The sequence below is a fragment of the Pararge aegeria genome, chromosome 4, assembly GCF_905163445.1.
Source record: "Pararge aegeria chromosome 4, ilParAegt1.1, whole genome shotgun sequence".
In the NCBI taxonomy this organism is placed as follows: domain Eukaryota; kingdom Metazoa; phylum Arthropoda; class Insecta; order Lepidoptera; family Nymphalidae; genus Pararge; species Pararge aegeria.
Genome location: NC_053183.1, coordinates 9,570,224 through 9,583,061, shown reverse-complemented (window position 1 = coordinate 9,583,061; position 12,838 = coordinate 9,570,224). Strand labels below are relative to the sequence as shown.

The 12,838-nt window shown below is 38.0% G+C and overlaps 1 protein-coding gene across 15 annotated transcripts in view; it reads left to right on the top strand.

Moving 5' to 3' along the window:
* LOC120637759 (regulating synaptic membrane exocytosis protein 2) overlaps positions 1–12,838 on the top strand; it is a 37,631-nt gene that overhangs the window by 8,636 nt on the left and 16,157 nt on the right. For 13 of the 15 annotated variants that reach the window (XM_039909758.1, XM_039909756.1, XM_039909753.1 and 10 more), the window contains exons 3-12: positions 284–779; positions 2,709–3,247; positions 3,691–3,907; positions 4,651–4,815; positions 6,027–6,163; positions 7,485–7,730; positions 8,144–8,281; positions 8,716–8,874; positions 10,879–10,956; positions 11,651–11,747. In XM_039909758.1, the coding sequence (XP_039765692.1) occupies positions 284–779; positions 2,709–3,247; positions 3,691–3,907; positions 4,651–4,815; positions 6,027–6,163; positions 7,485–7,730; positions 8,144–8,281; positions 8,716–8,874; positions 10,879–10,956; positions 11,651–11,747 (2,272 nt within the window). Of the gene's footprint in view, positions 1–283; positions 780–1,520; positions 1,607–2,708; positions 3,248–3,690; positions 3,908–4,650; positions 4,816–6,026; positions 6,164–7,484; positions 7,731–8,143; positions 8,282–8,715; positions 8,875–10,878; positions 10,957–11,650; positions 11,748–12,838 lie in introns of those variants that run through there. The other 2 variants (XM_039909759.1, XM_039909761.1) reach the window with 2 other exon arrangements.

Genomic DNA, 12,838 nt, shown 5'->3' with positions numbered 1-12,838 from the left:
TACTGCACCAAAATCAATGTTTCTATCTTAATTTACTAAAATAGGTATAGTTCCTAACAGTCCTATGCATGTTTTGATAGCGATTCATTAGTACTTTAATGAACAACGTGGTTATACGGAACAAAAGGTACGATGCAATTTCCTGGATCCACTCACACTACTTAATCCTTAACAATCACGCACTTTATTAAGCATAATAAACGATTCTTTCACACTCCGATCATATTAGGCATTTCCTGTTAAATTTAGCTGCAAGGATATTTAAGGTAATAATAACTTACAGGTTATATGGGTTTGCATACTCTGTCGAAAAAAACAAGAACTGTTGTCAAAAACCGGCCAATGGATACACAAAAGCGCCGGTCAAGATTCAATGCTATGGCAAATGGAGTCCGATTTGAGAGGTTTACCTCCTCAGGGGGACACTTCTTTAGATAAAAGGCCGAAATTAGAGAGGGCACACAGCGCCGCAGAAAAGGAGAACCTACCCTTGCAAAGATCGGGGAGTGCCTTGCGGCGGCAGTACAGTCAGCAGGAAGCACGATGTTATGGGGAGTTGGAAGGGCTGGCCCGAACTCATCCTCACCTCGTGCATCCGAGACAAAAAGCAGCGTACGGGGTGGAGGATACGGGCTTGCCTCCCGTCGGGCCGCACGCACAGCTGCTGCCATTGCCGCACGTGCCCGGTGCGCACCCGCCGCTTCCACCGCGCTCTTCCTCGTCCGACGACGAGGTGCCCGAGTGCGTCTCCGACGAGAACGACGAGTACCGCGACCGTGGTAAGTCAGCACGCTCTCCCGGCGCCCGTCTCCACTCCCTCACGTGTCGTCACTGATCCTTTTCTTCCGAGCAACTTTTATTTGTCACCTTACACGACAGCAACACTATACAACACGCAATATAACGTTTTACATAAACCTGGCTATATAAAGTCGATACTCATAAAAAATCTGATTAAAACTTTACTTCATATATTAACCCTCAACATCTTGCAGCGATAAAGTTAAGGTGTTCCGTGCGAGGTATAGAAGTATTCTTTTGTTAATTCTGTAGCGTTTAGTTAGTACCAGGGTAATTTAAATTAACAGAAATATATAAGCTAGTCATCACTTTAAATCTAGAGCACCTAAACTTATCCATAGGTACATATACATTCTTTATGTTTATTGTCATCTACGTTCATGTAGTATATGTGACCGAAAAGTTATTATGTAAGTATCCTGAATCTTCATCACTCCAAAACTTAAAAAAAAAAATTTTTCTTGTTCTTTTCTATAAACATATACCTTTTTTCAGATAAAAGCATCTACTTGATGTGTGTACCCAAAAATGAACCGTGTTATATTTACCTAATAAATTGTCTTCAATTATAAAATACAAATTTGCTTTGAAAGTAAATTTTATATGCCGCGAGCGTCTCGCGCGCCTTTGCTATGCGCCCGGTACCGCGTCGCATCGCGCCGCATCGCTTCTGCACCGCGTCGCGAACCGACCCTCATCTCGCCATGCACTGTTCGCAGGTATTGCTAGAGATAGGAGAGCTTCCGGAACTACCAGAAACCAACGACAAGCGATGTTAGATGAGAAAATGAAAAAGTTCTTATCGGTGAGAGGGCGTATTTCAGGGGAATGATGCGTTGTAACTAAGCTAATTTTGTTGATGTTTCAGTATATTGTTTAATTGTTATTGTTCGTTTTGTAAAATCTTTTCTGATCGACAATATTTGATCGCTGTTTATCGAATTTCTATACTTCTTCGTATATTTGAGACATAGTCATCATCATCATATCCAGGCAGACGTACATGTGTGTTATGATTTTTAACCAATTTCCTGAAAATAAGGAGGTTCTAAATTCTTTGCGTATTTTTCTAAATTACCATATTCTGATAGTCTCTAAGTTAAAACACATATTTTTATTCGATTCCAAAGCAACATTATGTACCTCTGCCATTTTATTGCTTGAACCAGTTAATATTTTGATCTCGATAAAGATTCCATTACATTTTGCAAAAAGAATGCTTGTTTTGTGGACGATAACATTTTTTATACCTAATCTCGAATTCATTTAAATGCTAGGTTTGCTTCTTTCTCCAGCACAATTAAAATGTTTCATCTTTTGAAATAATTTCTCATATCTATTAATTAAAATCACATCATGTATGAGAGAAAAATTGTCACACAGTTTCAACTGTTAATAAATTTATCCATTTATTACTTTTACAAAATATTTTCCTAAAATTATTACAAAGCACTCTATATCTAATAGTAGTGGTTCAAGCAATGCATGTTTGGGCGAAAAGAAGTGTATCATCGGGACTTAATTGATACCTCTTTATGACCGCGTTTTATGTACAGTTACGGTTTTTTTAGTATTACAATACTAACGAGTAAGTTGAACACACATTCTTTCCGCTTGCGCGTGATCACCGCTTTAATTGCGATTTATTTGTTTTGAGGCTGAACTGTTGACTGATAGACTATTAAAGATGTTTAGAGAACCAGAAACCCAGAATTTCGTAAAATAGGATCGGTTTACTTTCTATCGAATCTTAAAAGTTACGCGCGATAAATAAAAAAATTGATTTCCTCTTATTTGGAATACAAATTATTAAATGTATCCGGTTCCGGGCGCGTACGGGCTCGCAAGTCGTTGGGCGGTCTAGTGAAGCGTGTCGATCGTTGTTATTCATACGTTGTCATTCTTAGGACAACTCGAAGCGTGTTCTTCTCTACGGCACTCGCACCTGCGCAACACCAGCGTGGCTGCCAACAATTATTACAATTTGACTAATCATTCACCGGCCTCGTACATGCCGGAGGTGCGCGGGGCGTTCGATGCCGCCAGAACTGCACCGGCGGGCGGCCGTAGTTTCGACTCGGTCACGGATTGCCGCTGGCGCGCCCGTGACGACGGGGAGGGCTCGTACTTGCGCCCCTACGTGCCGGACGGGGGCCCGCGTCTTGACCGTGCTGTATATAAGAGTGCCTATTTGTGGGAAGACTCCTCCGATAACAGACGGTTCACCGAGAGGAGAAAAAAAACTGTACGCTTCGATGGGCACGAAGGTGCCGCGACGTTTCCTCGAGGCGGTCGCGACGCGTCGGGCGCGCCGCACGACTGGGCCTCCTTGCGCTGGGAGTCGGAGCGGCAGACCAGCCAAGACTCCGCCACCAAAGACTCGGGCATCGATACCTCTAGCACTTTTACTTCCAGTGAAGACTCAAACAGGGGTGATTGCCCTAAGGTACATAATGATCATTGCACATTTTCATACTAACGGTTCCACTTGGCTTGCTTTTTTGAACCGAAAACCTAACAGCTCACATAAATAAGTACATATTATCTATATAACACTCATTAAAATTTTAAATATACCTACATGCAAATTCACTGGTTATGAAATGCAATATTAATCCACTTAAGATAAAAAAGATTAGAGCGACATGGTAACATATGATTTGATGAATTTGTATGAAAATAATGAAATAGGTAGGTATATGTATGAGCTAACAATTAGGCATATTTGTGTTTGGCTGTAGCATGATTGCATTGGCAGGCATGAATCGTCCTAGTACCACTGAGTGAGCACTTTCGTCATCGCGACACACTTCTAGCCAAACTTGCTGATATTTTGTGACATTTAAGCCTTATGATCGACCATATTTAAGCGTATATCGTTGCTAACAGTTTCCACTGAACTGGCAAGTTTCAACTGATGGTACGCGTATGATTGGGCACATGGTTCTGCGCAAGAGTGTGGTAGAAGGCAGCTCCCACTCCTCAGCTGCGATTCTCGGTCTGAAGGTCGTCGGAGCGAAAATGCTACCGGACGGAACGCGTGGTGCCATAGTTGAGAAGGTCAAGAAAGGATCCATTGCGGACTTAGAAGGGCAGCTAAGAATAGGTAAGGGGCTTATAATTCTGTAATGCATATATCTTGTATGAAATTAGTTCGGCCCATATAACTGTTCCGATGGCTGAATCGAAATGCCTATGATGAATGTGTCGAAGATCACCACCTCAAATTAAACAGCGATTATGAATATGGTCTAAGCTCTTCATACGTCAAAGGGAGAAGAAGAATATGCCCAACAATTTGACGCTAATATTCTAAAGGAAAAGATGATAATGATTCTATTAATGAAATCTATATAAAAATTAAATTTTTTGTACGATAGAATTTTAGGGATAAACTTAAAAACTAGTTCAACAAATTTTCAAAATAAAATTGTTTTACCTATGATAAACTACATAGGTTCTATTATATTTAAGTTAAAATGAGATTTCAGCCTGAAATAATGCTATTTGTGAAGCAAGCCATAATAATAACTCTACTTAGCTGCTTTATCCGCGTGGGCTGACTAAATGCACCATCATGCGTAAATACTAGGTATTAAACAAATAGCAGATCTTTAAAAAATCGGTAGGGCCAAATATTAATCTCATTAAAATGACGCAATAACGCATTTTATGTCGAAATTATATTTAAAATGAAAAGCTGATTTGCAATCGTCATTATTAGGCATAGACTATTAATCCGTAGCCGTACAACAAAATAGTTATTTTATCAAGTCCATAAACCGGACACATAGTTTAGGAGATGATGCGAAATGAATACGTCATAATTTCACCAATCTCTCGTCACAGGAGACGAAGTGTTACAATGGAACGGTGTTCCGCTGCAAGGGCGCAGTGCGGAGGAAGTGGCAGCGGTGGTGGCCAACAGCAAGCACGATTCACACGTTGAGCTGGTGGTGTCACGCCCGCTTGCATCTTCCCGCCCGCCGGCACAGTCTTGGAGAGCTCATAAAGGTAAACAATTGCAATATTATAACCTTTCTGAGGGTTCCGACAAAACTGTCAGTAGGATCCATCCGTTCGTCTAAGGATCCTACAATTTTCTGAAAGACTGCTTGAAGTTTGGTTTCTATTTACTTTTTTTTAAAAAATCAAAAAAATCACTCCCCTTTAATAAACGTAAGCCAATAGACTTAACAGAAATTTATATTAGCATTAGAAAAAAAAAGTTGCAAACTGCAAACCAGCATTAGAGCCGAGTGATGAGTATGCCCTTCGGAATAGAACGGAAACTTAGTTGCACTAGGCGGGGTTTTTTTTTTTCTAGAGCTTGGCCGCAATTACACCTAGGATAATAAAGTCAAAGTCAAAAATATCTTTATGCAAGTAGGCCTATAGGTGGCACTTTTGATGCGTAAATAAGAATTACACGATAGTGAGATGATGAAGATATCCACATTCGTAAACTTAAAAGTAAAGCTACGAGGGTTCCAAACGCGTCCTGGTCTAAGAAGAAGCCCACAACAAACTTAGCCGGGTGTTTTTTTTTTGTTATCACCATCTCACAATGGCATTTAAAATTATTAGAAGAGCAACCTGGTTAGAGAAATGTAATAAGTAATGATGCAGCTCAAGGCAAAGGGCTCCTTTGCCTATAATATGCATGCTTGAACTGAATGCACTCTTCTTATAATATGTGACCGAGAAAACAATATCCCGTACAGGCATTCTATCTTTGCAGTACGAATTAGAAACGAAAAGAAAAACACTACGTTTGTGAGAACATTGATGGGGAATTACTAACTACTTGACGGTGCATAAAAGAAGGGGGAACTAGATCAAGTAATTGCAATCTTTAGCTCTGACATATCGATTGTAAAATAACGATAGTTTTAGTGGTAAAAACCGGCTGTGAGTATCCTTGTTGTCACTAACCGAGCATTTTTGAAGAACATTTTATATTTTACATCAATTTAGCCTCTGACTGCTAAATCACCTAGTAAGTCATGATGCAGTCAAAAGCTACATCAAATGGTCGAAAAATGCTGCATAGCAGTGTGCAAAGGTGCTACAATGAATTTTTCTTTCAAATTAATATGCATAGCAGATTTATAGACTCGTAGCCAAGTGCTACGCCACTGCTACGCTCATTGCTCTGCCATTGTAATAATAAACGCGCTCGATGGAATTATAGCCATTGATTGCGAAACCGTGTCTGATTTTAGAGGTTTACACCGAAATCTTGGGTGGATGCGAGAAACCTAGTGTGCTGGTGACGTCACCGGGCTCGCCAGACATACATGCACGCCGCCGGTCCGCGCGGCAAAACCATCACAACGTCAGCGTAACCGGCCGCATACAGGTGAAACCTTACTGATATTATAGCACTAGTTACTGCATTTAACTGTAGCCTTATAAGGTGTGATTTCCATTATATGTGCGAGTTTTATGTGGCGTTGGTCTAGTGGTTATCGCGTTTGACTATGGATTTTGTTTTGGTCTGTCAAGAAATTCTTGTACAATTAGGAAATTGGCTATGCCTTTTCCCGTACTTCACAGAGCACGGGAAGCCGTTGTGCGTCGGTCCCGGTTATTATCGTAATAATGTATGCTGCCAACCAGCATAAGACCAATGAGGAGGGTTTAAGCTCTCAATCTCTCCCGCTCTCCCATGTTAAGGAAGGGTACGGAGTTTCTCTGCTGTTTCTGACTTTGTCAAACACCATATAAACAGCTTAATATTTATAGCTTGTTCACCTGTTATACTACCCGGATTTTTTTTTCACATAGTATCTTGTCATAAAAATTGTGTATTCTTAAGGTTATTTATTTATTTTTTGTATTTATTTTATTTATTAGGTTTACTTACAAACACTTACACTAATACAACCGGTTTTAAAATTTTAACTATTCTATTTAAGTGTAATGTTTTCTTAAAAGTAAACACAGCATATGAAAATATACAATAACACCATAACATGAAAACAGAAGGTATCGTGAATGAGAGTATAATAACAACATATCTCACACACTAAAAAATAAATCAAGGTAACAGCAAATAAGGGTCAATTGGTCCATGATAAAAATTAATTAATTAATTAATTAATTATGTATTTAATAGCATTTATCTATGTATGTATGTATGAATGTTCCAATATTCCTCACCTCTATTGAATCGATTCTGATTAATGAGATTGAAAACAATTGAATTTAAGAATTCCAGAGCTGGTGGCATCTTATCGTTCTATTGCCCGTTTGCACCAACGGCGAAAAAGGCAATGCCTAAATTAGTAATACTAATCTAAGGAGAATTATAGGCATAGTTCACCAATAGTTCACACCTAAGAGTTGATGAAACGTTTTTTTTCTATAGACATTGCCTGAATCTTCAGGCATTTGATTTAGGCGATGCCTAGGTTTAGTGAAAACGGGCATACATATCATCTATAAGACATACTCATTTTAACAAAATCAATATTGTGGTAACCCTACTTCCCTTATCTACTTGGTTTTATTTATTATTTATTTATACTCTTTCTTTACACACAAAAAAAATACATAAGAAGAATTAAAATAAAAAAACACAGAAGCAGTATACAAAAGGCGGCCTTATCTCTTCCAGGTAACCTTTCATTATTGTCATAATTCATATTTTAACGATATTTTTTTTATTCCTTCAACAGCTAAAAGTTTTTTTCGACATCCCGGCTCTCCAGCTGCTGGTGACCGTTGTATCAGCTACGGGTCTAAGCCCCAGGTCTGACGGCTCCCCTCGATGTCCATATGCCAAAATCTTCTTACTACCAGACAAGAGCGAGAAAAGCAAACGCCGAACTAAAACACTTGCGAATACATTGGAACCAAGATGGAACCAAACGTTTGTGTACTGTGGCATTCGAATTTCTGACCTCAAAAAACGAACTCTAGAGGTACGATCTCTACTATTCTGTTAACTTATTTTAACTAATCACGCTATTAAAAAATTAAAATTTTGCTTTCAAAAAGATGCTTGTTTTTTATCAACGCATCTAATCTCCGATTTATCGAGAGTTCAAAACTTCGGAAAGTCTCGAAAAGTCCTATTAAAATTATACACAATTATACGTAGCTCCGACATACAGTTTGCGCAAAAGCCCTACATCTACATATTTAAAAAAATCATAACCTACTTACCCTCAATAGCTTAAATTCTGGCGACATGGACAATTGGTTAATGTCGTTGTAGCTCGGGCCAATAAAAGTGTGTTAACTAAAAAATATATGAGAACACTATAAAGTAATTTAAAATTTATTTTAGATACAAAAAAGTTATATGATTTTAATTATAAAAACTGTACCACAGGTCACTGTATGGGATTTAAATCGCTACGGACCTAATGACTTCCTAGGTGAAGTCTTACTGGACCTCGATGCTGCTATGATGAATCAAGAACCTAATTGGTATTTACTGAAACCTCACGAAGAAATACCGGGATATAGTGTGAGTTCTTCTTTATCTTAAATAAAGGTCTCATTATATAGTCTTTCAGAACTGAAGAATTTAGTGACTAGGCATTCAGAATCGTGTGTTACGTAATAGTTAATATTGCTTGAACATGATGAAGTCACAGAACAGTCTTCAACCTCAGATTCTCTCCGAAAGATCTTTATTCAAGTAGGCCCATAAATGGCAATTATGATGCGTACATTACATGAAAAATGTGTACATGGTAGTGACGGGGACATTCATATTCGTACACTAAAAATTATAGCTACGACGTTTCCAAACGCGCCCTGTTCTAGCAAGAATCCCACAAAGAACTTAGACGGTCATTTAAAATTATCAAAATAGCAACCTGATTAGAACAATATTCTTATAAATAAGCATATAAAAAGCTTTTTAACCTACTAACTTGATTTTTTTTGTTCCAACAGCGGTACCGGGACGACGATGTGGATGGCGAACATTTATCACCTCCATCCACATCGACGTCTCGTCTCTCTGACTCGGACACCCCGAGTGAGTGCGAACTACGCAGGCACCACTCACTCTCCAGCCTGGCATCTAGTTCGAGCCCACCACCACCGCATGAGGTAAGCTCTTTTTTAAATATACTGTTGAGTGTTGCAATCAGAAATGAGGAGATCCGTGGAAGAACTAAAATTACCGACATAGCTTAACGAGTCGCGAAGCTAAAGTGGCAATAGGCGGGGCACTTAGCTCGGAGAACCGCTGGGCGTTGGGGTCCCAAGGTGCTGGGATGGCGACCTCGCACCGGAAAACGCAGCGTTTATCAAAGTTGTGTGAAAAACGGAAGCCAGAACGGCATTACAGATTCTTTTCATCAATAAGTGGCTTGTTATTGCAAATCTAGATGATTTGCAAAACAAATTACTTATAATACAACTGTAACTGGAAGATTTCTGTACATTTAATATTTTTTGAAAATTTTGACCGGGGGATGCTTTATAATGGATTCTGAGTCCAAAACAGATTTTTATTCAGATTTTGTCTGTCTGTCTGTCTGTCTGTCTGGCATCACGTGAAAACTACTGAAAGGATTTAAATAAAATTTGATATAGTGGTAGCTGATATTCCGGGTCAACATATAGGCTACTTTTTATACCGTTAAACATTAAGCTTCTCCCGGGAAATGAGATGAAATTTTTTATCAATTTTACTTTATAGCTCCGTTAAATTTGAACCGATTTTAAATTTACTACCCACTAGCACCTAGGCCTACTTTATAAGCACTTTTGAAACGTCAAGTATGTATGTTTGTAGTGACTCTACCACCGGTTCGGAAAGCAGATTCTACCTAGAATAGCCGGCAAGAAACTCAGTAGTTGCTGTTTTTTTATTCAATAATTCTTTTTTTTATTTGAAATTGTACACTATCAAGCATGTATTGTGAAATTTTTATGAAGATTTGGTAAATATTGTCTGAGATAAAGGACATAATTCATCATAGATAACAGCGAGTCGCAAGGCATCTGGGACAACGATCGAATGCATGCGTACCATCCTACTTATATTATAAATGCGAAAGTTTGCGAGTATGGATGTATGAATGGATGGGTGTATGTATGGATGGATGGACATGGATAAAGTTATCATTATTACCTACAAAAAAGTCCGGGAGGCTAAATGTCTAATTGTTAAGACACAATAACAATAAAAATTTTTGTTATAATTTGTCAATCAAAACACGGGTACAATCTTAAGTTGGAGATCGTTCCTATCAGATCCTTATCTAAATAAATAGTTTTATAGTTCAAATTGATTATGTGCCTGCAAATTCCTCATTAAATTATTCAAATTGGACCTATCGTTTAGACGTTACGACGGTTATAGAAATGCTAAAAGATATTAAATCCGATAATAACCGATTTGATGCAGACGAAGTTGTGCGGGTCAGCTAGTTGTTATATAAATTATTATTTATAAATTTTTCTGCCTAAATTTGTCGGCTGTGGCTACCGACAAAGTCGTGTCACTAAGCTATTTAACGTACCGCTGCGATGTCGCGTAGAGGGGTATGGGTTTAAAATAACTGTCATATTCTTAACAGGTTAGCCCGTTACCATCTTAGACTTCATCATCGCTGACCAACAGTTAAGATTGCAGTCAAGGGCTAACTTGAAGTGAAATAAAATAACAAAGCATTTTTTATGCCTACAATTTCGCTAAGGTAGTTTGTCCCTTCTTTACGCCCTGACGAAGCAACAAATTAACTTTATTTTGGGTATAGATTTATTTGAAAGGTCGAAGTAGCCTATCTAAATAGGCTACTTATTATCCCAGGAAAACAAACGCTTTCCACGGGATTTGTAAAAAAACCATAATAAACGCGGGTAACATTAGTAACTAAAAATATTACTACCTACAGAACAGACTTTACTTTCTTGGTATCGAAATATCTTAAGCTGTAGCCTGAAATAGTAATAGATGAATTGGAAGGTGGTAACGGGTATTCTATAGTGTAGTGATTATGTGTTATATCAGGATCAGAAAGGGAAGAATTTCTACTACTTAACTCTTAAACAATTACTGTGTGTACATAGATATTATGAAAACATGATTATTTTATTTTATAGATTGAGGAAACACGTTGCAGTAGACGAGACATGTCGCCAGCTGGTCGTGTGAGAACGGCTGGCATGTCGAGGGAACGGGTGAGGATTAATTTTATCATTTTATATCAGTAGAACAAGCAAAACCTAAGTAAATGTTAACACATGAATAGCAAATGTCTGGCCCTAATTCTGTTCAAAATCCACTACGAAATACAAAAATTAACGATGTTTTTACACGTATTTTTAAGTCCGCCTGCCTGCAATTTATTTAGAGCGCATCTCTTGCAACTATTGTTATATATGATTTTCGCAACAAATACTAACTTAAAAAATTTAATAAAATTTGGTTTCTAATCATACCTAAACAAACTTGTACTCACCCAAAAGAATCAAAAAACGATGGAAATAGCTGGCTGTCATTTAACTTCGTTCATTGTATAAAGATTTTTTGAAATATAAGCCACAATAATCATTTCAATTACAAATAAACTAATAAATAGAGGAACAGAGCCTTCTGCTCTCAGAGCCAGACAAACGTTAACTATTCAGTTTCTATTTTGTTTTAATGAAGTACCTAATAAAAAATTCAGGTAAGTAACTGAATTTTTATCAGATACAATGGCCTTAAGGTTACTACCGGCACCTTACGATAGTACCTGAATTTTAATCGTAAATTTAAGTATTGATTACCTAATTACTATAGATCATAGGTTAGAAACTTTTACAGGTATTTATGCATTAGTATGGATTGCGGTATTGTTATAATATTTATCTAGTTGTACTTTGGTAATAGAGTGGATACGTAGTGAGGTCGCAGTCTGCGGCCGGCGGACGCAGTGCGTCGCCTCGCCGCTCGCTGTCTCCACCCGGCTCCGCCCCGCGCTACACAGGTTACCACAACAAAACACAACCGACTAACTAAAACAACCTTCATTTGTCTGGATTGCATATAAGTGCCTCAACGTCTGATGAACACTTACATATACAGGCCCTCATTAATAAAAGTGGCATACCGAAGGAATAGTTAAGCAGGGGTTTGTCACACTTCAACCGTCAAACCCTTATAAATGTCAGAGCGTGACAAAATAACTGCATAAGTATTCCAACGTCCTATTCCAACGTTATGGCTACATTTATTAAGAAGTGCCACTAAAACAAGACCTTGTACTGCGAAATAATACGGAAGCCTTCTTTGCGATCATTACAGGCATTGTTCAAAATTTTTTCCATAGGGAAACTGAATTTTATTTTAAAGTACAAGAATTGGCCAATACAATGAATTGTGATTATCGCAAGGTGTGTGAAAAATCAAAAACAATTCTCATAACAAACTTATGAGGCTCTTGGCCTAACTGATGTATATCTGTGTTGCATGTGATTTTACCTACATTATTTACTTGTATACTCGATGATCGTTATAATATATGTAATATTATTGTATCTGTTTATCTATTCTTATAGCTTAAAAGAAATTATCTACGCCATATACGTGTTTACAGCTTTAAATTGTTACAATGTTTATGTCCTAGTTTTAGTTCCATCAGATAAGTACGCAATAAATACATAGATATTAAGATATAATACATCAATTATACCTTAATACATATGTATTATTTCCAATAAATCAGACATAAGCAGATATTTCTGGTAGAGTATTACAACTGTTTCTGTTTCTTGACCGGGATTTTTGATAATTTCAATATTTACAATGAATACAATTAAAATATTTGCGGTATTGTTCTTCCATAAGTAGGTATGTTTACGTGTTTTTACGCCTGATGTTGGATGGGGCCAATGGACTGTGGGCCCCGACCCCGCACGGAACACATCGTCGCGACTTGCACGTTTCGCGCTCATCACCACTTTACTGCCACTTACTGTTCTACCTTCCTATCATTTTTGTTTCACGCATCTTCCGACCTCGTCCTCAACCTAAGCACGCTAACCACTCGATTTGTGAGATACGTTGGATCCATCAATG